At 47.2% G+C, this 22,046-nt stretch overlaps 1 protein-coding gene across 1 annotated transcript; it reads left to right on the top strand.

Annotated features, from left to right (window-relative positions):
• The first annotated feature begins 8,070 nt into the window (after positions 1-8,070).
• On the top strand, positions 8,071-21,755 carry LOC134154657 (transmembrane protein 209-like). The gene is made up of 16 exons (XM_062601336.1): positions 8,071-8,097; positions 8,957-9,008; positions 9,772-9,898; positions 10,015-10,073; positions 10,814-10,945; positions 11,931-12,169; positions 12,581-12,789; positions 13,262-13,433; positions 14,386-14,457; positions 15,595-15,691; positions 17,252-17,374; positions 17,803-17,900; positions 19,903-20,017; positions 20,118-20,215; positions 21,036-21,109; positions 21,701-21,755. The coding sequence occupies exons 1-16, from the start codon at positions 8,071-8,073 to the stop codon at positions 21,753-21,755; spliced, it is 1,749 nt and encodes a 582-aa protein (XP_062457320.1).
• Positions 21,756-22,046: the final 291 nt, after the last annotated feature.

Genomic DNA, 22,046 nt, shown 5'->3' with positions numbered 1-22,046 from the left:
TCAAACAAACCAAAACCAGAACCACTCATTCCTCTCCATGTTTTAGGCTCCCCAAATAAGAGCTACAGAAGGACCAAAGCACAGGGAATGGCTGGGCAATAAAGTGCCAGAGGGTATTTGCTGCAGGAGGAGTGAGGCCTGTTGGGGAGAAAATGACCACATCTGAACTTTGCATAGACCGGGGCAGGCTGTGAGCGAACAGCTCTTGGTCAGGAAGGAGAGGCAAGAGAGAGGTCGCTGAAAGCCGAATCTCCTTGCCCTGCAGAGGTGAGAAGAAGCCCAGCAGAAGTGCTTTGAAGAGGAAGAGAGAAGCCAAGCAAGGAGGCGCATGTGACCCTGCCACAGGTTGACGGTGTGCTTTCAGCCCAAGGTGGGGGTGTGCTTCTGGAAGGACCAAGCGGACAAAGGCTTTGTGGCTCCTGCCTCTGGCTGAGGAAGCTCCCAGGCCCCAGGCTGCTGGAAGAAGACCCTGTTGGGGCAATCACTGCATTCTTTGCGGTTCTGCATTTAATTGCTGCTGTTCCAGCCTGTGCTAGAAAGACTGTGCTGAAGCACCAGCAGCTCTCGCAACACTGGCCTCAAGCACTTAGTGAGCTGCAGTCTGCAAGCAGAACCTCCGTGTACTTGCTGCTGCTCCAGCCTTTGCAAGAGAGGCCTAGGCTGGAGTAACATCTCGTTGGAGTCAGACCCTCTCCTCAGCCAGAGGTCTGTCTGCAGAGAAGGTAGTGCCTGCCCTGGGGTCTGTGGGGCAGAGGCTCTGCGGGCTGGCAGAGGCCATGTGGGGTTTTCTGGGAAGAAAACGTCTGCACTGGAGGGGAAGAGAGCTAAATTCCCTAACTCTCCCTCCCACCGCACTTCTGCTCTACCTTCCTCCCCTTCTCGCACCATGGCTCCACCGCCTGCAGCTTTTCCTGTCAGCACCAAATGCCCTCTCCTGCGTCCATTGCCTGCCTTAGCCAACAGACCCCAGCCCACTTCTGGGGCACTTGTCTGTGCCCCAGAGATCCCTCCCAGCAGCAGGGCACTGCTTCGGGGCACGCACCTCTTGGCAGGTGCCAAGGAGCAGCTCCAAAAAGGCTCCTGGGGCCAGCAGAGCTGCTGCTGCTGCTGCTGTGCATGGGCAGAGCAGGGGCAAAAGCACTTTCTGAGCTTCCTCACAGACCTGCTGACCCCTCAGCAGCCTCCCCAGTCTCCAGCTCTTCTCCAGCCTTGGCACCTCCTTTTCCCTTCCCCCCAAAAAACAGCGTGGAACAGAAAGCCAACACTGGGGAAACCTCTTTCCCTGTGGAGTCGTCCCTGCCTTGACTTTCCTCCGGGCAAGCTCCTGGGGCTGAGCAGCAGCTCTGAGCAGCCTTGCCCCACGCAGCCCCCGCTCTGGGGCACTGTGATCCTGCCCTTTTGTGGGCTGCTCCTTCCCCCCACGGCTTCTCCCTACAGCCCTGCAGGCAGTTGCCCAGGCGGGCTGAGTGCTGACCATCGCAGGTGGCAGAGGCATGGCCCTGGGCACCCTGACCTCCCAGGACACTGCTCTCAGGCACAGCCCTGGGCACACCTGGCTGCACGCACACCCTGCTCACACAGCCCTGCCGCCCTGCCCGGCAGAAGGGAGCCGTGCCGCCTGAATGCCTTTTAAACTCTGCCATGAGGACTAGGCCTCTCTTGCTGGCTGGGCAGCCCGGAGCAAGTGCCTGTCAGAGCCTGCTCTTGGCTTCTTTCCGCTGCTGCTTCTGCTTTCAGCTTCCAGACCTTTGGGAAAGTCAATGTAAGTGGTCCTTTTGGAAGAGGAGGGCCTTTTCTCCTAGCGCGTAGGTGAAATAAATGTGGATGCTGCTCATTTGCGGAGAGCAGTGCTGGGTGTCTCAGGGCAATTTTGGAGGCTGAGGAAAAGTCTGCATGCTCTTGTCAAGCCTTGTGAAGAGGGAGGTGTTGGTGTGAGCTTTGCCGCAGGGTGTGCGTTGTTTGCTCAGACCTGTGAGTATGCAGTTAGGCAGGAGGAAAGGCGGAGGATGTCTTTTGTGGCCAGGACAGGATCGAGCTTTGTATGTCAAAGTGAAATCGGAGCCCTGCTGGCAGCAAGGCCAAGGAGCAGAGGCTGTTTGCAGAGTTGTGGATGAATTTTGGGAGCTAGGAGCCCTTTTCTTCCTTTGAAGTCCCCTCTGGTGGCTGGCACCAACAGAGTGTGACTACACCCCACTGGCTGGCATCTCTGTGTGTCACTGAAGCATGACACACACTTGTGCAGAGTTGGTGGATGTGAATGCAAAGGGGAGTCTATGTGTGTGCACATACATGCAGGGCCTGGAAGAGGCAGGAGGGCCCTGTTTCAGGTGAGAGAGAGCCTCTGTGCCTGCTGCCACAGAATCCTTTGCCAACAATGTCTCCAGGCATGTAGAGCTGTGGTGAGCAGCCTAGTAGAGAGGAGTGAGGTGGAAGAGAGGGCTGCAAGGAATGCTGCTGGAGGGGAGGATGCCTTGGGTGAATATCTCCCCAAAGCTGTGGTGTTTCCCCTTGGGCAATGCCCTTCCTTTGACTGCCAGCAGCAAGGAGGAAGGAAGGTCATTACCAGGCAGCAGTCAGGGGTGGCGAGCAGCAGGCTCGAGAGGATGTGCCCTTGGCTCAGGCAGCCCTTAGAGGCAAGGACAGGTTGTTTGGGCTCTTTGAAGAGGATGGGAAGGAGGGACATAAGTGCCTGAAGAGAGAAGGACTGCAAGGGACGGAGCAGTTATTCCCGGTTCCATTTCTGAAGCTTCCAAGAAAGCTTGTCCTTGGGGGCTACACAGCAGTGGCTACTGGAGTGCTCAGGACAGTGGGTAATGGTGTGTGCTGGAGCCTGTCCTTGGAGCTGACGCTGCTGCTCTCCTTGGTGCCTGGAGAAAAAGTCTCAACTGTGGGCTCCTCGAGTTTTCTTTTGGGCATGTTGTGCAGTCCTGAGTGTCCTGTGGCACACATCCCCGCGGTGTGTATTTGCAGCATGCTTCCGGGAATTCACTCACATTCTGCGAAGAAGGAATTACTGGGCAGGAGGACGCAAATGCCAGAAGCTCGAGCAGCAGCTGCGTGGCCTGTACATGGCCATCAGAAGTCAACAGAGGTAGGTGCTCCTGATGGAGGTCCTTCTTTTGCCAGCTTGCTTTCTGCCAAAGCATTGTGCTCTGGGCACTGGCTGTAGAAGGGCCCTTCCCATGGGTTCTGCTTAGCCTTGTCGGACTTTCCCTGGGGCTTTGCTTTCAGAAATGCCACTTGTGCACTAGTTTTACAATATATCTGTAACTCCTGCACTCTCCATGAACACACTGCTCTTTCTGGTGGCCATGGAAGCACTGAGCCTTTCTGTAATACGAGATGGAGAGTTTTTGCTCAGCTGTGTGATTATTCAGATGCTTGGTCTGAACAAGAAAGGGATGTTCAGCCTTGCTCAACTGCCTTTCAGAGCAAAAGGGTGCTGACAGGAAGGTTTAGGGAAAGGATGAGCGCAGGGACTGAGAAAAACGTTTCCTCCTGGTAAAACAGATGTATTGCAGCCCCCACTGCTCTCTCTCATCCTCCCTAGCAGGCTGACCGACACATTTCCCTAGAGTTTAGTGAGCTGCCTTCCCCTGGGCTTCCCTCCCTTGAATTCTCTATAGGCAGGAACTGCTCTCTTAACTCAGACTCTCGGCTCTTGCCCTCGACAAAAGCCTGCCAGAGCTTTTAGCCATTCTCCCCTATTCCCCCACAGCTGTTGTTGTGTAGAATGGAGGGGCTGCAGAGCAAGAGCAAGGGTTGTTTCTGCAATTCTGAGAGGCAGCTTCTTCTCTGAAGCATGGAAACATGGGCTGCCCTTGTGAGCAGCAAGATCCTTTCCTTGGCAGCATCTCACCTCTCTTTCTCACCTTTGCAGATGAAGGTGATGAGGGAATCAATGTTCACAGCCACTAGAGCGGCTCCTCTTTTGTCCTCTACTCCTCTTCCAAGTATTTTTCCAACGTGAGTACTTTGCCTTGCTTCTTTCCCCCCTGCCTGATGAAGGGAGCAGCCACCCAGCACAGGTTGGTTAGGGCTGCATTGCCAGGGCTGGGGCAGGCTGCTCTGAAAGTGCTTTGGGAGCAAGGCTTCCCAGCGGCTGAGTCCCAGTGACCTGCACGCATGCTCCGCCTTCATATGGGCTCTGTCTGTGGGGAAGGGTTCTTCAGAGCTCTGTGCTGGCTCCCACCTGCTCAGAGCTTTGTGCTTGACTGCCTTGATGCCTTTCTCCTTCTTTGACACTGGGAGCCCAGCAACCATCCATTGCCCATCCCTGAACACAGAGTCTTTGGGGCCATGGAGCAGTGGTTAATGCATGTGGCAGGACAGGGGTAGTGGTATGAGTTGGAGCCTGTCCTGTAGATGACCCTGCTTCTATCCTCACTGCATGGAGAGAAAGTCATGCTGTGGGCGAGCTTAGAGCTCTCTTTCGGGCATGATGTGCAGCCCTGAGTGTTTTATTTGGGGGTAGTCTTCACAGCTGTTGATGTACCTGCAGTCAGTGGAACCCCTGTGCTTCTGCTGCAGCACTGCCTTCTGCTGCAGAAGCAGGTGCCCAGCTTGTGAGGGGGGAGTGGAGATCCTACTCCCCCTGTGCTCATACCACCTCCCCGTGTGTATATTTGCAGTCCATTCCCAGTCTCCTCACAGTGCTCTGCACAGAATGCAGCAGCAGGTGGAAAGAAACCACGTCCAGAAGCTAGGGTACGTGCTACACAGCCTGTGAATGTAGGCCATCAGAACACAGGAGTGGTAAGTGTTCCTGACTGGGGTCCTTCTTGTGCTAGCCTGCATTCTGCAAATGCATTGTCCTGTGGTTGCTGGTTGTACAAGAGCCCTTCCAGTGCCCTTCTTTGAGCCCTGGCTGACTTTGTCCAGGGCTTTGAGTTCAAAGGCGGTGCTCTAGTTTTACAATGCATCTCTCCGTGCTGCACTCTCCATGAACACGCCTGTAGAGCCACTGGGGTCCTCTTTCTGGTGGCAGTGGAATTTCTGGTTCTTTCTGTGATAGAAGATGGGCAGTTTCTGCTTAGCTGCGTGATTATTGAGATGCTTGGTGCAAACAAGAAAGGGATATTCAGCCTTGTTCAGCTTTCCTTTGGGGCAAAAGGATGCTGACAGGAAGGTTCAAAACAAGGTTCAAAGGAGAGTGTAAGTAACCTTCCCTTCAAGAAAACCACCATGTTGAAGCCCGCACTTGCTGCTCCTGGAAGTGACAATGCCCTCCACAATTTATTTGGCAGCAGGAGACATCGGAGACTGATCCCATGGGAAAGGCAGGGAACCCTGCTCAGGCTGTGATGTAGCTGGGGAATGTTGTGGAGCCCCTTGCTCTTCTGCAGCTGGGGCTGCAGAGTCCCTGCCTGCAGCAGCCGTTGTCCGGCGGGGGGCCCAGGCCAAGCCAGAGCCAGGGGCCTGGTGATTGCCGAGGTCCTGCAGTCTCCAGATGCTGATGAGGAACATGTGGAGAGCAGCGGAGTGGACTTGGAAGTGGGGCACATTGCACAGTGTGGAGTTGTCTTGCAGGTGCAGGAGGGTGCTGAGAATCTGGCTGAAGAAAAGCCCAGTATTCAAAAGATCGTCCAATACCAGCTGGGAGAAGACAAGCAAGTGACCCTGAAGGTCTGCTTCTCCTGCCTAGAGGAAGAGGAGGAAGGACTGGACAGTCAAGAGGGGCCTTGCAAGACAGGGCAGGTATGTGGCAGCTCCAGGAGAAGCCTGGCAGAACTGAGGGGCAGTGAGGCAGCAAGGGGTGCCACTTGTAATCCCGGAGCCACTGTGCTGCCGAGAGCGTGCTGTGACTTTTCCTGACATGGGCTTGATGTGGCTTAAAGCCTGTCACTAAGTCCCTCTCCGCAGCCCCCAGCAAAAGCCCAGCACTGCTGTGGAGCTGAAGGGCTGTTTCTGCAAATGGGAGGAGGGTTGAGGGAGTAGGGGAGGAGATAAGCAGGAGGGCTCTGAGGCCGAGCGAGAGAGACAAGGTGCAACCCCATTGCCCCATGAGCAAGCCACAGGGCTGGCCTGGGCTCAGCCTTGCCTTCCAGCCAAGGGGGCAGCTGTTGAGTGCTGAGAATGGCCTTCAACAGTGGCACCTGCAAAATCTGAGTAGCTGAGCGCAAAGGGATGCTTCCAGTGTTGGTGTGCCCCTTTGCAAAGCTCTCCTTGACTGCTGAATACTGGACACAGGTACCCCCCAGTCTTGGTTCACAACAGATTAGCAGTGTCCAAACAAGGTCTCAAGTCCCATGACAGTCAATATAGCAAAACCATCAGCGAACACTAGCCTGCACTACTCTGCAGACTTTCTCAGCCTTTCTAGTGGGGCAGAACACAGCCTGTTCATTTCTACCTTCTTCCCAGGGGTTAGAAGAGCTGTGTGCAGAGACACAGCCAAGTAGCAGCAGGAGCAGCAGCAGCAGCACCACCACTACTTGTGAGCCACGCGAGCACCCAGGAAGTTCTCTGAAGCTGAATTAAACCAACTGCCCCAAGTCGGGTGGCTCTTGGCTGGGTGTGCAGTGAGCTCGTGCGTTTGCAGCATGGGAACTTTGGAGAGGCCTGAAGAGCAGAGCTGAGGAGTCAGGGCTTGGGGGCTGCTGCCAGGGCAGCTCTCTGCCGCGGTCATGCTGTAGCTCTTTGGCTGCAGCTGTGGTGGCTGTGGCCTAGGGGTGTGCTGCGTCTTGTTGGTGCCGGAGAGAGGCGTGGAGAGGGCCGTGCCATGGCCAACGCATGTCCTGGGGCCAGGGGGCCTGTGGGGAGAGGAGGAAAAAGCTGCTGTACGCCTCTGAGGGGAGGAAGTGCTTGAGCCTGGACCCCCCTTGCTGGGGCCCAGTGCTGGCGTCGTGGTGGGAGGGAACTGCCAGCTCTTGTGTGTGTCTTGGGTGCCCTTGAGTGCTGGGCTTTTGAGTGCTGGGCTTTTGCAGGTGTGAGGGGAAGAAGGCGGGTGCCCAGGGCCAGAAGGGGAAGCGGCCACCCCGGAGGCTTGGTGCCAGCAGCATCCATGGCCACCTGGGCTGTAGCACCCGGGAACTAGTGGAGTTGCAGAGACCGAGGGCAGGTAGGAAGGAGAGCAGCAGAGCCCAGAGGCTGGCCTTGAGGCGAGCAGGCTTCCCCTTCTGCAGAGACCTGCTAGGGGGACGCCAGGGGAGGCAGCTCAGAAGGGCAAAGGAGCTCAAGAAAGCTGGCAGGCCTTTAAGCTGCTGAAGGAGAGCCTCCTCCAAGTGCCACTCTGCTCCACCTTGACACTCCAGCAAGCCCAAGTCAGGGCAAAGCCTGCGGCCCCTCACTAGCAATGGCGATTCTGGAGGACCAGGCTTCATCGTTCCATCTGGTGCGTGCGCATCTGCAAATGCAGGAGCTTTGCTTGAGAGCCTGCTCAGGGAGACTTTCATCAGCACTACATGAGGATTGAGTCCCCTTCTCTCTGCAGACTGACAAGCCTCGGTAAGGATCTGCACCTCAGACCAGCTTCTAGCCTCTTTGTCCTCCACACATTTTCCATTCCCCCCACAGCAGGAGAAAAAGCGAGAGAAAGCGCCCATCACAGAATCATTGAAGGGTGGAGGTTGGAAGGGGCCTCTGGAGATCATCTCGTCCAACCCCCCCTGCTCAAGCAGGGTCACCTACAGCACACTGCACAGAGTGGCCAAGCGTTAGACACTGTGTTTATCGATAACTGTGCGGTCTAGGCTTGTAGTTAATCTCCTTTTTTAGGCTTTCTTACTTTCAGGTTGGTGCTTGGGATCTGAGGCAAAGGCAGGAAGGGTTTTGGAGCAGCTGAGGTTGTCCGCTGGCCCGCGCTCACAGAGCGGTCTGCTGTAACTCGTTGTGCTCCCTTTCAGCGGCCAGCGGTGCTTTTATTCCTCCCTGCTCCTCGTGGTGAGGTTTGCAGGCAGGAGCAACACATTTGGCCAGGCTCTGGCGTGGGGCAGCCGGGGGGTGTGCCCGCACGCGGCCGTAGTGGGAGCCGAGCAGGGGAAGGGTACGGCCGGGTGTGGGCACGGCCGGTGGCGGCCAAGGCGGGCAGCAGGGTGCGGGGGGCGTCGCGGCTGCCGCGCTGGGGCCGCCATGGCGCCTGGCGCCGCTTGCGGCCGGGTCGGGCAGGCGCCATCGGCCGGGGCGTCCGGGGCGGCTGCGCGAGCGTCCCCCTGGCAACGGCGTCCCACTGGCAACGGCGTCCCCGCCCCCGCGGAACTGCCTCCAGTGACGTCACGGGTCCGCGCGACCAATCGTTGGAGGCGGCTGCGGTGAGGGCGGCTGCGGTGGGGGCGGCAGGCGGAGCCTGGGCCTGGGGCGGGGCCTGGGCGCCCTCGGGGGCGGAGCGGAGCGGAGCGGCGGTGTCGCCGCCCTCCCGGGGCGCCTGCTCGTTGCGGGGCCGAGTCTGCTTGTGGTCGGCGGGGTTTGGCTGCGGGGGAGCCGGGGCGTGCGCGCTCAGCGCCTGTCAACGAGGCCTGGGAGCGCGGCGGGCCGCTGGCAGGTGACAAGTGTCCGTGCGTGTCGTGGTGTGTGCCAGAGTGGGGGGGTGTGGGGAAGGGTCTAGGGTGGTGGAGGTGGGAGAGGGCTGTGCGTGTGAAATCCTGTCATTTCAGTTAAACCGCGTGTTCTCTGAGGTAACTCTTGTATGTTTGTGTTCAGCGACGAAGTAGCTGAGAGGTTTTGAAGCCTGTGGCCGGGGGAGGCGTGGCAGTTTCCTGCGCTGATGGGAGGAGCAGGGAAAGTGGCCAGTGTTACTGCTGTTGTGTGCGGCATTTTGTGGCGTAAAGGCGGGGGGGTGTGCGGAGGGTCTGGAGACGGACACGGGCGGGGGTTTTCAGTAGGAAAGCGGCCGGGCTGTGCACGGGCGAACGTTGTTTTTCAAAAGTGGAGTCGTCTCCCCCGCCCCCCTCCCCCCCCCGCCGTTAACGGCATCTCCCCGGCAACGGCGTTCCCCCCCGCCCCGCCCCTCCCCCCGCAGAACTGCTCCAGTGACGTCACGTCCGCGCGACCAATCGTTGGAGGCGGCTGCGGTGGGGGCGGCGGGCGGGGCCTGGGCCTGGGCCTGGGCCGCGGCGCCCTCGGGGGCGGAGCGGAGCGGAGCGGCGGTGTCGCTGCCGACTCAGGGCCTGGCAGCGAGGCCTGGGAGTGCGGCGGGCTGCCGGCGGGTGACAAGCGCGCCCGCGCGTGTGTGTGTGTGTGTGGCATGGTGTGTGCTAGAGTGATGAGAGGAGTAGAATATGTAGGAAGCGTTATTTCTGTTACATAGGGCATTTTGTGGTGTAAAGGGGGGAGGGTGTGGGGAGGGTACAGAGCTGTCCTGAGCTGACAGAAGGAGATAGGTGGGTGTTTTCAGTAGGAAAACTGCCAGGTTGTGCAAGATGTTTTCTTGGTCTGTTTTCCTTGCTTGGAGAAGGCAGTGTTGCCTCAGCATTCCGAAAAATGCTATTTCTCAAAAACGCTGTTGGAATCTGGCTCTCTTTTCTGTCCTCTGTACCTCAGTGGAGAAAATGGAAACTGTTTCACTGTGAAGAGGTGACAGTGCTTATGCAGTTTATAAGAGGAATATTGTTTTGGGTTTTTTGTTTTTGTTTTTTGTTTTTTGTTTTTAAACCACTGAAGCTCATTCTTAACACTACACACGATTTGGTACCTCAATGTGAAGTCCTTTTATGTAATTTCTTTTTGCTTTTTTACTTTTTTTAAAGGTCTTGTACAGAGTGAGAATCTAACTGTATATAAATTTTCAATCTTTAACTTTCTTTGTGTGCTTCCTGTTGCAGACAATGGCGGCAGAACAGATTTCTGCAGCTTCGCTCCTTGACAGGACTGTGAAGATTAGGAGGGAGGCTGAAGAGCGGAAAGTGGTCTGGGCCTGGGGCCTCCTTAATATGTCTGTTGGGGGGATGATATATACTGACATGTATGTTGATTGTTATATCTGACTCAACTAAGTAAAGCATTCTACTTTGTATATGCTTAAATATTTCATAGGACCCAGTTACTGTTAAATTGATCGCTTCTTCCTTTTCTTTTTAGGACTGGAAAACTTATAAGTTCCTATTACAACATCGCATTTTGGCCGCTCTGGTATATTGGTGAGTTGTCACAGCATGTGAATTAGTTTTAGGGAGGAGGGAAGGTTTCAGCCTTCATTCTTCTTGCTGGGGAAAGCATTTTTAAGGTTTGGGGTTTTTCGTTGTTGTTGTTGTTTTTTAATAACCAAGCTTCATTTTGTTTTCCTTTATCCCTTTTGGTGCTGTTGGAATTTCATCATTTTAGTGACAAGTAAGAAAGAGTGTGAAGAACAGGTTTCCTACCTTAAATGTGTTTAATGTGTGCAATAAGGCTTTGGGGAATAGTTGAAATAATAGCGTTGTGTTGTATTGTAGGGCTGCAGGACATTTCCAAATAATCAAATTTGGTTTCAAATGAGTAGGCTCAAAAGTAGTTGTATCTAATACTATTAGCGGATGAAAAGGAAGAAGAGTGAGAGCAATGTCAGGTAACGAGTGACAGAAGGTTTGGCAGAAGACACTTGATAAATAGCATGAAACTTCATTGCAGTGCTTTGTATCCTGTCTGGAAAATACCTTTCGCTTTTACAAATACATATTGTAGCAACAGAAATGAATTTCAATATAGAAAGGAAATTTATCTCTAATGGTTCTTGCATGAAAAGGAGAAGTTGTCTTACGTCCGTGCTCAGACTGGCAGTTATTGGTAGCCCTAACAATAAACTATTCTTGATTTGTGTATAAACTTGTTTTCTCAGATCATTTACTGTTACTCCTGTTTATGGTGCCTAGCATGATAAAAACCTTTGTGTTTGTTCTAGAGCTTGCGCTTGTATCCCTGTTCAGTCTGAATGCCTTATTTGATTTTTGGATGTACTTCAAGTACACAATGGCACCAACTACCTTGGTCATGACTCGTAGACAGCAGATCCTTCTAGGGATGCAGAATGCAGGTAGGTGTTATAAATTATAAATACTTTTTTTAAAGATGATATCTTTCTCAAGCCCACGAATCTTTAGTGAAGTGAGTTCTCAGTTACGTCATCTGACAAGAGCAGTAAGATGAACTAACTGCAGCCTATAAAAATTCAAAATAAAAGTGATAAATTGATGAGCAATTAAGGGGAGAAGTGGAGAGGAAACAACCAATACAAAAGGAGAAAAGGAGAGTGGGCTGTTAAAGGGCAGTGAGAGAGACTTAAACTTTATGAAGCTGGACAAGGAATTTGTAACCTATAAATGGGATTGAGAACAAGGCAGAGTGTATAGGTTTGTATTTAAATTTGGTATCCTACTATCATCATACTGACTGGAGAGCGCCAAATTAGAAAGAGAAAAGAGACCTTAGTGTGCAGTCTGAAAATGACAGGCTAGAGAGCAGTTGCTCTGAAAAGTTCTGAACGTCTAAGTGATGTTGTAAAATATAGAAAAACTTGGCAGAGTTTGAAAATACAGCAAAAGCAAGGTGCTAGTACAATGTGTTACATACTACTAGGCTGCCTCCAGAGAAAGAGCGGCAGATACGGGAGTAGGGTTATATCACTGCAGCTGAGGAGTGTAATATCTGGGTTTGCACAGGTAAATGAGACATTAGATGTGCTAAAGACACATGAAGCAGGCAGGTAGAGTAGCTGACCAAATAAGTTAAATAATTGCCTCGGGCTATGCAAAGGTGCTTGGTAGAATTTAACTGAAATTTTAAATTGTAGAATTTGTATTGAATTATGATCACGTGTCCCAGTTTTCTGATTTTTATGTCTTTGGGGTTGACTGCTGAATCCTGTAGGGGTCAGACTAGAATAGTCTTTTTAGTGTCCTAGAATTTCCTTAAGGGAAGAGAGTTGTGTATGTGTGTTTTGCTGTGTATTTAAAGTGAGGAGGAGAGTTCTGGGCTGCTGCATGTACAGTGCTGATTGTGGTTTTTTTTGCTTATTGCAGCGGTACAAATAATTCCAGCACATGAGCTGGCAGCGAAGAAAGTCCCTTCTTCTACGCCTTCTCCTAGAGTCCAAGGTCAAACTGTGCTGAGTTACAGCCCATCCCGGCCCTTCAGGGCCAGTCCAAAGTTTACTTCTGGTTGTATCTCAGGGTACAGCCCTCAGCGGCAGGCTCTGTCAAGCAACAGCGCTTCTTATAGCAGTGCTTTAACCTATTCACCAAGCAGCAGCTACAGTAAGGTAATGACCAAGGTGGCTTCAAGGGGAACGGTTTGGCTTTGCTTATCGTGTCCTTGTGTTGTGCTGTAAGCCATTGGAGGTGTGCGGCGGGCAGTGGAGGGTCCTGTGTGTGTGTTCGCTTTGTTTGCAAAGCAGATGAAATTTGTCTTGTCAGTATTCATCCTCTTACCCTGGTGTTAATTTATTTGTTTTAGAGTAGCTAGTTTGTTTCAGAGCACAGCAAAAATAAGAAACTAGAATGTAACTACAAAATAGCAAAAACCTTCCCCCAAACGAGAGCATATTTTGTAGCAGCAATCAGCAGAGTAATCAATTCTTATGCTGAGTCGATCTATTCATTTAGTTTATAAAGTCAAAATGGAACTCTCACTTTCCTCATGTGACACAACTGTTTGCTTTTGTTTCCCAAAGCTTTCCAGATTCAGCTCTTCTCCTACTGGTTCACCATATGCCTCAAGTGTTGGGCCAGTGGAAAGCACCGGGCTAAGGTCTCGTTACCACTTTTCACCAATGCGGTATAATTCCCGTATGAGTCAAGATGATGAAATCACAGACCGCAAGTCACTGCAAAAGTACCTTCGAAGCAAAGAAGAGAAACAGCGTAGACTTCAATTGGGTACGTAAATAACTTCATGTAGCCTGAAAAGCTTGGCAAGGAGGGGATGTTGGTTTTATTGATGAGGAGTGGATGAGAAAAGTTGGAAAAGATTCCTGCACAGAAAGAGAGCTGCTGAAGTACTAGTCTATATTATAGATATACTAATAATCTCTGTAGCATTTGTTGTGTATAGTGGACTACAATGAGTTGAAGGGCTTTATCACCTCGATGAGAGGGATATTTTGTGGAGAAGGCAGTTGAGCTAAAGGTGGTGAATTACCTGCAGGCAGTTTTTGTCTGGGATAGGGACAGTGCCTTATTAATATAAAGATGAAATCAGTGTTTATGCAGACAGATTTTGGTGTATGTATTTATGATAATTCATGAGCACATCTCTCCTGTCAAAGCCTTAATATAGTGACCTATTGCCTGCAGTGTTGCTTCTGTGATTACTTGGTGATAATTTTATGGCTGTTCAATGTCATTTCAGCAAGTTCATGTTCCAGCTCTCCTTCCAGCAGCCCAACCTTTTGGAACTACAGCCGTTCCTTAGTAGAGCAAGCACAGGTGCTGAGAAAGTACCAGTATCAGGTGGCTTGCATGCCCCAAGCTCCATCAGCACACAAGGACGAAGCTCGTCTGAGCTCTCCACTGACTGCAGAAGAAGTAAGCTCAGCACCAAAGGAGCCAAGAGAGAAAAACAGGGCTCTAAAATATGTGGCTCCATCCAAATGTGAACTCCGTCAACGGTGCTAGAAAGGGAGAAATCCTATAGCATTTAACCATCTTCATACAGCTTGTAAGACTTTTTGCCACAAGGGGTATACATTTCAAATTCCGGACTGTAAAATTTTACAATTGTAAAATTGTAAAATGATTTCTTCCTTGGTGAGCAAGGTACCTGTGTTTAGGTGGAAAAGTGACTCCTGAGAGAATTTCAGGTTTCATGCTTTGTGGTCTTTGTAATTAACTAATACTCACCGTGTAGGCCACGGTGGAAAGCTGGAAACTTCTGTTGGTTTGGCCAACTCTTCAGAATTATTTTATCTGAAGTTGTTTAATATTACTGTGTGTCTGAGAACAGACAGACTTCGAGTTCAACTCAAGAATGGTGGTTGCGGAACTTTTGTTTACCATTTTGTACTCTGGATAAAATAAACTTGTGACATAAAAAATGACTGGAAACTGACCTGTACCTAATGTAGTGAAATAGTTGAAGGTGTGTAAAATTGTTCTCCTTTACATTTGTGTCTGGAATAAGTCTGATTCAAAAGAATGTCATTAACGTAGCTTTTAATTAAATTTGATCTGTTTTCTTTATGTCGTACATTAACTTAGTCTACCCTGCAACTTGGACCAATTTTATCCTAACAGAGCAGGGAACGCAAAACTGTGCGTTTGGACTCACGGGAGATTTAGTGTACTGTGAAAAGAGAGTAGGAGAGTAGTATGGTAAGCTACTGTAGAATTCACATGATACAGCCATTAGATGAGAGTTCTGGAACAAATGCAATTTGAATTATGTGCTGTGGCTGCGGTCAGAAAACATCTTAGGGCCTAAAAACTCTTTAGTATTCTGTTAGGTTGCTGTATGTAGGTAATAATGTTCTTTCCATAGGTTTGGGCAAGGGTGATCGTGAATCGACGACAGCTTGATTACCTGGATTCCTGGACCGCTAGGTTCAGAAGTGTAAGTCCGGTCCCTATGAACTGCCTGTTCTTGCTGTTAGAATAGGTACAGCAGAATGAAAAAGTACCTCAGTGCTCCCTGTATACCTAAGGAAGTGAGAAGAATTACATATTTGAGTCTATTTGAGGATTAGGGTGGGCTTGGACATGGAGACTAAAACAGCATGCTTGTAACAAAGAAGTATTAAGACACATTTTCAACCTGAACTTTTGCACTTGCTGGCCTAGGTGTTTTCTGTTCTGAAAACTTCACAGTTGTAAAGTTCACCCACCTTTGAATGAAGACACGTGCATCTTAACACACAGTGGATGTGAAAAGACTTGTTTTTTCTTTCTACGACCCAAATTTCTGAATTTTTTCTCGTTTTTTTCTCCTGTATTTCAAACTCCTTCTGGACTCAAATAAATCATGGGAAATGCCAGCCCGTTGACTTTTTCCAACAGCCTTGAGGAGTGTAATAAGAAAACAAAGAGAAAATTTTGGTCTTAGGCAATTGCTTTGGCAAAGGAAATACAATCACATACTATGACAAAATAATTTGTAAGCCTAACTTTGAATTACCCCTTCAGTCAGCAACTATCACATATGTAGTTCTTCTAAGTAGTGGGACGAGTGAAAAGTAAAAGATTTCTATGAGATGTGGGGTTATGACTGTTCTGTACCAGATTCCTAAGCATCTGTTCATAAACCTACAGGCAGCTTGGCTTCAGTTCCCAAACTGTGTCACATACAAGTGTCACATACTGTGTTTATCAGGCCCTTCATTTCCTGAAAGGGTTTTGAGAGGGAGTGGACCCATGAAAGTTTAAATTACCACTATGAGTGTCGTGCAGTGCCTCAGAATACCCCTTTTCTCATTGTTCAGGAAAGCTTTATCAGTATCACTGCTTTCTGGAGATTTGTTTTCCCAAGTCCTCTATAGTGAATTTTTGGCATTTTAGAGGGTGTTTCTAGAGCCAATCACCCCTATCTAAATTGATACTCTTTAATTACTTTTCCTCCTTGGTTGACTTCAAAGTTCCTGTTGTTAAACTCCTTTGTGATTGTAACAGTGATGCTGACTAGAGAGTAAACTAACATTTTTGTCACATTTTTGTTGCTTCTAAGCTTTTTAATTTTTGCATTTCTCTTTCCTAGTGGATTAATGAGACTATTTTAGTGCCACTTGTACAAGAGATTGAGTCTGTGACCAGTCAGCTGAGAAGAATGGGGTACCCAGAAATGCAGGTTGGAGGTATGATGATAGAGTAACTGGGGGGTTCCCTGTGGTGGTTGGTAGCAGGCCACCCCATAGCAGGGCACTGCATAGGTAGTATAGAAAACAAGTCTGCTAAGAATTACAGTTCCGTTTCCTGTTTGTATTGGTGTGATCTTTGCTTCATGTAATGCATTTTACTAAACTGGAAGGATTCTTCATAGGATTTCTGGAAATACTGATAAAGGCATGCTGATGCTGCAATAGCATAAAATTCTTAAGCCTCTTGTTTCCTCTGAATTCATTCCTGGAGAGTTAAAGGCTCAGATTAACATCCTTGTATCTTAAACTGTCAGAAAACTATCACACGTTGCAAGGATGGTTGCCTGTCAGCCCTCTCTGTGTACGTTAGTATGTGTCTTTCCAAACTTCCTTAAAATCAGCTACTTCCTGAAAAACCTATTGCTGTTCCTTCCTTAAATTGTTACCTGCTATCTTGTCTGAAAGCAAACAGGCCACAAAAAGTTTTATGAAAACTTAGATGTGATACATTGTATCCAAATAGTGTTTAAGAACTGAGAAGTCATCTTATGACTGTGATAATAATAAATCTATAGACCTAGGAAGTATTTATTTATTTATTTATTTTAACTTAAATTAATTCTGTTATCACAGGCGATTAATCGTTTGCATTTAAGATCTAAGATCATTTTAAGGTTAAGATACATTAAAGTTTATTTATTTATTTATTTTAACTTAGAATAGTTCTGTTATCAGAGATAGGCTATTAATCGTTTGCATTTAAGATCTAAGATCATTTTAAGGTTAAGATACATTAAAGATTATTTAAGTACTAGGAGTAGCACTAAGTGGGGTTGGGGAGGATAATCTCAGGTGTATTTTGGAGAGCTATGGGCATTAGAAGAAAAGATCTTTTGGTTGGGGCAGTTGGTTTTTGCTGTTTTGGGGTTCCCCCCCCTCCTTTTTAAGCATTTTGATGAGCTAGAATTCTAGCTAAAATTTCATAGTGCAACTCTGAAGGAACTCCTTCCATTGCCTTATCACATGCATATCCTCCTCAATCAAGAGCAGGATTTGATAGGCTTCATTTAAACAAAGCCTACTTTTTTTTTTTTTTTTTTTTGGGGGGCCTGTTTGTAGTCTGTCCTCAAGATCTGCATCTTATCACTTACTGACCTCATCTCCACCTTGCTGCTCTCCTACTGCTCTTTAAAATGGATGTTACTTCTTCCCTTTTTCACACCATATGTTTCTGTTTTCTTATGGAATGCAAGCCCTTCAGATAAGGGTCTGTCGTCTTTTGCGACCGCACAGTGCTGCATAGCGTTTATGTTCTGTGGTTTAAGGGAGACAGCTAGTACTTCACTGGGATTGGAAACAAACATTTGGAGTATTGGATAAGCTGTTAACTTTGTATAAATCTTAGTAAATTATCTTAGTAAGTTACCTTAGTAAATAGTGAGACAAAAAAGCCAGTTCCTCCTTGTAACATTGCATTTGTTAATGCCTTGTAAGGGAGAATGTTCAAATTTATGTCGTGGATGCAGATGTCGTGCTGGCTCTTGTCGCATGCTGAAGCCAGCATCAGCAATCTGAAACAAGCAGCGCTTGTTAAAGCTCCAGTCATGCCAACTCTGTACGCTGTAATGCAGTATTTGGATATTGCAGCGAACCAAGAGTATTTGGTGGAAAGGGTCAAAGGTATGTGGTCAACCATACTGACTTTAAAACGTTTCCGTTAGCTGGGTCAAGCGTCGGCGGTGTCAGATACCCCGTCAATTAAGAGGTTTGAACTACAGTCACAGCGGGGAGAAGAGCTGCTTTTCAAGTAGCAGAGGTAGTTTTTGCAACTTCCTCTTTTCAGACCAATGTAATGATGTGGGACTTGGCATGGAAGTTTTTATTTCTTCTCTCAGTTTGGGGTGTGAAGTGTCCTATTTAATCCCTTCATTAATTACCAATAAAAAATACCTTGTAAACTCCACTCCCCTAACTTTATAAGCACTTCCTTAGTTTAATTTTTCCTATTTTGTGCACTGAAAATACATGCAGTGTTCTTGAAGCTAGTGTCAAATATGTCCTCCTTGCACCTTCAACCTCCAGTAGCTGAATAAATTTTGTTTTTTCAGAGCTTTCTCAGGGAGGATACATGAGCTCATTCCGATGGAACAGAGGAGGAGATTTCAAGGGCCGTAAGTGGGATGCTGACTTGCCCACTGACTGTGCTGTAAGTTTTCAAAGAAGGCTTAATATAACTTCCTAAAGTGTGTCTTTCAGGGTAGATTTTTGTGTGTGGTAGCAATTAAGTCTTTTGAGGAACATGGTCAAAATCCTGTTTGCCTCCCTATCCTTATAATCCCATTGTAGTCAGTGAAATTATGCAAGGAATAATGCCAATGGGATTGGACATTGTGCAGATCACAAAAATGCGATTTCATGTCTTAGTCTTAAGCCAGCCTCTTATTTAGACTCATCTGAGATGTCAGTCAGGTAACTGTTTTGGGAGCAACCTGACAGAAGGTAGTGGATTTGTTAGAGCAATATTCTACCTTATTAAAAAAAAAAAAAAAAAGAAAAAAAAAAGAAAAGAAAAAAAGTCTGCTTTAACCAAACCTCATAATTTCTCATGCAAGATGAACCTTAAAATTTTCCTTTGCTGTAATGGTTAGAAGAACGAACGGATTAAGTGGCGTGTCTTGATGTTTATTTAATTCAGTAATATTTCTTGAGAGATCCACAGGGATTACATTATCTTACTTGAGAACAGACTTGTAGTCATGCTTAGCCAATTAATGCAAAAGGTCAGGAGAAAGCACTTCAGTGAATACAGTGACTTGAAAATTCAACTGAAATAGTTAAAAGAAAGGCCACAAGATAATCCAGGGAGTGGAGAACAAGCTTCATGTGTGACTCTTCAGTTGAACTCTGTATTTGAAAGGAGAGTTCAGGTGATTTGATTCCCTCTATAGATGTTCAGTTACTGGGGAGAAGCAGAAAGAAGATTCATATGCAAGTTTTACAACCTTGCTGACAAAGATGCAACAAGATTGAATTGCTGGAAGCTAAAGCTGAGCAAAATCTGTCTTGAAATAAGATTTGATTTTCTAGTTGTGAAGATGACTAAATATTTGGGACTGACAAGCTGGGAAGCAGCTCTGGCTATCTTGGTAGACAGCAAGCTGAGCAGTTTGAAAGTATTAAAGACCGTAACACAGACCATCACTCCCTGAATTCATTGTCTTTTAATGAAACCAGCTAAGAGAGATAGTACTGCACAATGTACTAAACTTGTAAAGATTCTGGGAAAGAAGTTCTGATATAACAGATGAAATTAATATTGAACACTTGTCTCGAAGCTTTGGCATTAACTTAAGACAATAAGTGCCAAATGAAGAGTTTTTAACTGTAATGTTAGTCTCATTGCATGCAACTTAAAGCAATAATTTCCGCTAGACCTCTTGAGGCTTTGGGCATTTAGCCCATAGAAATTCTTCTGTCTGCCAAACAAATCCTATGTTGAACACAGGAGGTATCATACTACAGAGTAATTTGGTCACGCTGCACCCAAAGAATGTTGAGAAGTCTACTGTAAGAGCTAAAACACAACATGCAGTACTGCGATTTTCTCGCTGTTAGCTAAGAAGATACTTGTTCTAGGACTTTCTTCCAAAATGTTGAGAGCTGGTAAGATTCATGAGCAGTCCAAGTTTGTCCATTGATTTTGTTTTGCCATTTTTGACAAGAGAGGAGCAACTTGCTGGGTAAGTGTAGTGTTTGGAAAAGTTGTCATTAGATCGGATCGGCCTCTCTAAGCCAAATCTTTGCAGCTAGCGTAGAAACCGTCATGAAATCAGGTATCTTGTAGTTTGTCCTACATATGCTATTCAGATCTGTGACTCTGCAAATTCTGTGAGATGTGAAGATAGTTACTTGTATGTCAGGAGTTCAGTTCACATGCAGCACCTTTTTAACGTGTTGTGACTGAAAGGGTTTCATTTACAGGAAGAATAAACTTGTCTTGACATCTGTGGCGTGCCCTGGACCATTGAATTCAGTGCTCTAAGTGTTAAGCTGCCTTGGGCTTCTAAACATAGTGGAATTAATTAAGTCCATGATGCAGCAACAGACTCTCAAATACCCTAACTAATGTCTGAGATTATGGAAAGAAAGCTGCTGTCCTGTCAGTCTTCTTAATGATACTAAAATGAGATTTGTTTTTGTTTGCACAGATCCTTATGCACATATTCTGCACTTACCTCGATGCCAGACTGCCCCCTAGCCCCAAATACCCTGATGGCAGAACCTTCACTGCCCAACACTTTGTTCAAACACCAGATAAACCAGGTATTGGCATTCTTGGACTGCTTGTTTAGCTGCTGTTTACTGCTTGGATCCCATCAGCGCTCTTAAAATCCCTATCTTATTTTAAAACTTTAATTCACAGACATTACAAATGAAAATGTATTTTGCATCTACCAAAGCAACATCAATCCACCCCACTATGAGCTGATCTACCACCGCCAGGTCTACAATCTGCCCGAGGTATGATCGCGTTAGTTTTTTCTGCTGTCAGGAAACCTTGAGCAGACCTGATCTGTTTCTTTTTCATTCTTCCTTTTCCTTTGGAACTAGCCACATCTATTGAATATGTAGGCTGGCTCAGTGCAGAAAGCAAATGTTACCACGATCTTTGACCATCGTGTGGTATTTAGTCTGCTGCTGAACGATAGCTTCAGTGCCTAACTTAGGTACATCAGTGCCCAGGCAGCAGCTTCCTCTTGTTGTTTATTTTCTGATGATTTATTCTAAAATCCTAATTTATGTAAGCTCTGAGGTGTGTTGCTATTCCTCAGTGCCAACGAGACTGATGCTTGTCTGTAAGAGTTTTTGGAGGGAAACATCTAATCTCAATATCAAAATACTAGACTTTTCCTGTACATCTTGATTTTATGATTGAGCCCCGATTGTGACTTGATTTTCTGATTTCAGAAAAGCTCTTTTAAAAAGCATTTAAAAATATTTGAGGGTGATAATCCATCTAGAAAACAAGCTTGGTCTTTTTCTGGTGTTTGCCTAATTGAAAGATAAGAATTGAGGCAAAACCCCAGCAGTCTAAGCTGTAATACCATTTCGCGAGGTCTCTGTTATAGTTTTTTCTCATCTCTGATGATATAACAGGCCGACAGGGCGCACACTGCAGTATATGTATCTTGCAAAAAGTTTTGAAGGAAAAATTGTGCTGCTCCACCTAAGATCAGGACAGGGGATGACAGTTGTTTTAAATAAGACATTCTAAGATATTAGTATGTTTGTTTGCATGTGATTTCATTTCCAAGTTTTTTTCTCTTCCCGTGGTATTCAGGGCAGAAACAACATGTTCCATACATTGCTTATGTTTCTGTACATCATAAAGACAAAAGAATCTGGGATGCTTGGGTAAGTGTCAAACGTTCCGTATCATTGCGCTGCGCATGAGATCTGAGCAGGAGCTTTCTGTTTTGAAATACCGTAACTGAAGTTGCTATCATAGGACGACACTGATGGAATTAAAATGCTCTTCTCATTTTAAGTAATGGCTGCCTTTTTACAAAATCATGTAAGTTTTGTGTGCACGAGCATGCAGGAAATGTTTTGTGCTTTTCTTTGGTCTTGTGCTGGCTGAAAAATCCTGTGGAGTCCATGCTGCGGAATAGTGGCCTTGGCCAGACAACCAGGTTGCTACCTTCTTGCTAGAAGTACTGTGCTATTTATAAACAGGAGACAGACACTGCCATAGTGCTGTAATCTCTTGGTTTTGGCATAACAAGAGGAGTTTCGAGTGCACAGTGAAAGCTGCACTGACATAAAAGCAATGTCCGGACTTTTTTGTTCTGAAAGAGCTGTCTTTAATTCGAGGTGAAACACGATACCTACATAAATGTTAAAATGCTGATGTGTGGGATTGGCAGTTTTTCTTGTAATGAAGATTTGTTTTAAATAGGAGCTTTAACTTACTTGTGTCTTATCGTTATAATGCTGTTTTTGCAGGCGAGTGAATTTTGGTGCATCAGGAGTCAACGTTCTAGGGGTGTTTGGAGAGTAACATCTCTAGCAGGACTGCAGCTCAGAAGAACGATCCTGCTTCTCCGACAAGACGAACTGAGCAGCATCGTTTCACTTGTTGCCTTGAATATGGACTATGAAATGGGATAATTTAAAGTCTGCTTTATGGACAGAGGGGAAATGTTTGTAATTTCTGTACAGTTTTGGGGAGGATACTCTGTAAAACGTTGTATTGTTTTTTACTGATGAAATGTATCTAAACAGGAACTCCAGGCAGGTCTTTTCTATTTGGCTCCTCACCTTAACAAATCATATTTAAAACCCCCTTGCT

This window comes from Rhea pennata, unplaced genomic scaffold, assembly GCF_028389875.1.
Source record: "Rhea pennata isolate bPtePen1 unplaced genomic scaffold, bPtePen1.pri scaffold_33, whole genome shotgun sequence".
Lineage (NCBI taxonomy): Eukaryota > Metazoa > Chordata > Aves > Rheiformes > Rheidae > Rhea > Rhea pennata.
The sequence above is the reverse complement of the archived record's forward strand: the minus strand, read 5'-3'. Positions and strand labels throughout refer to the sequence as shown.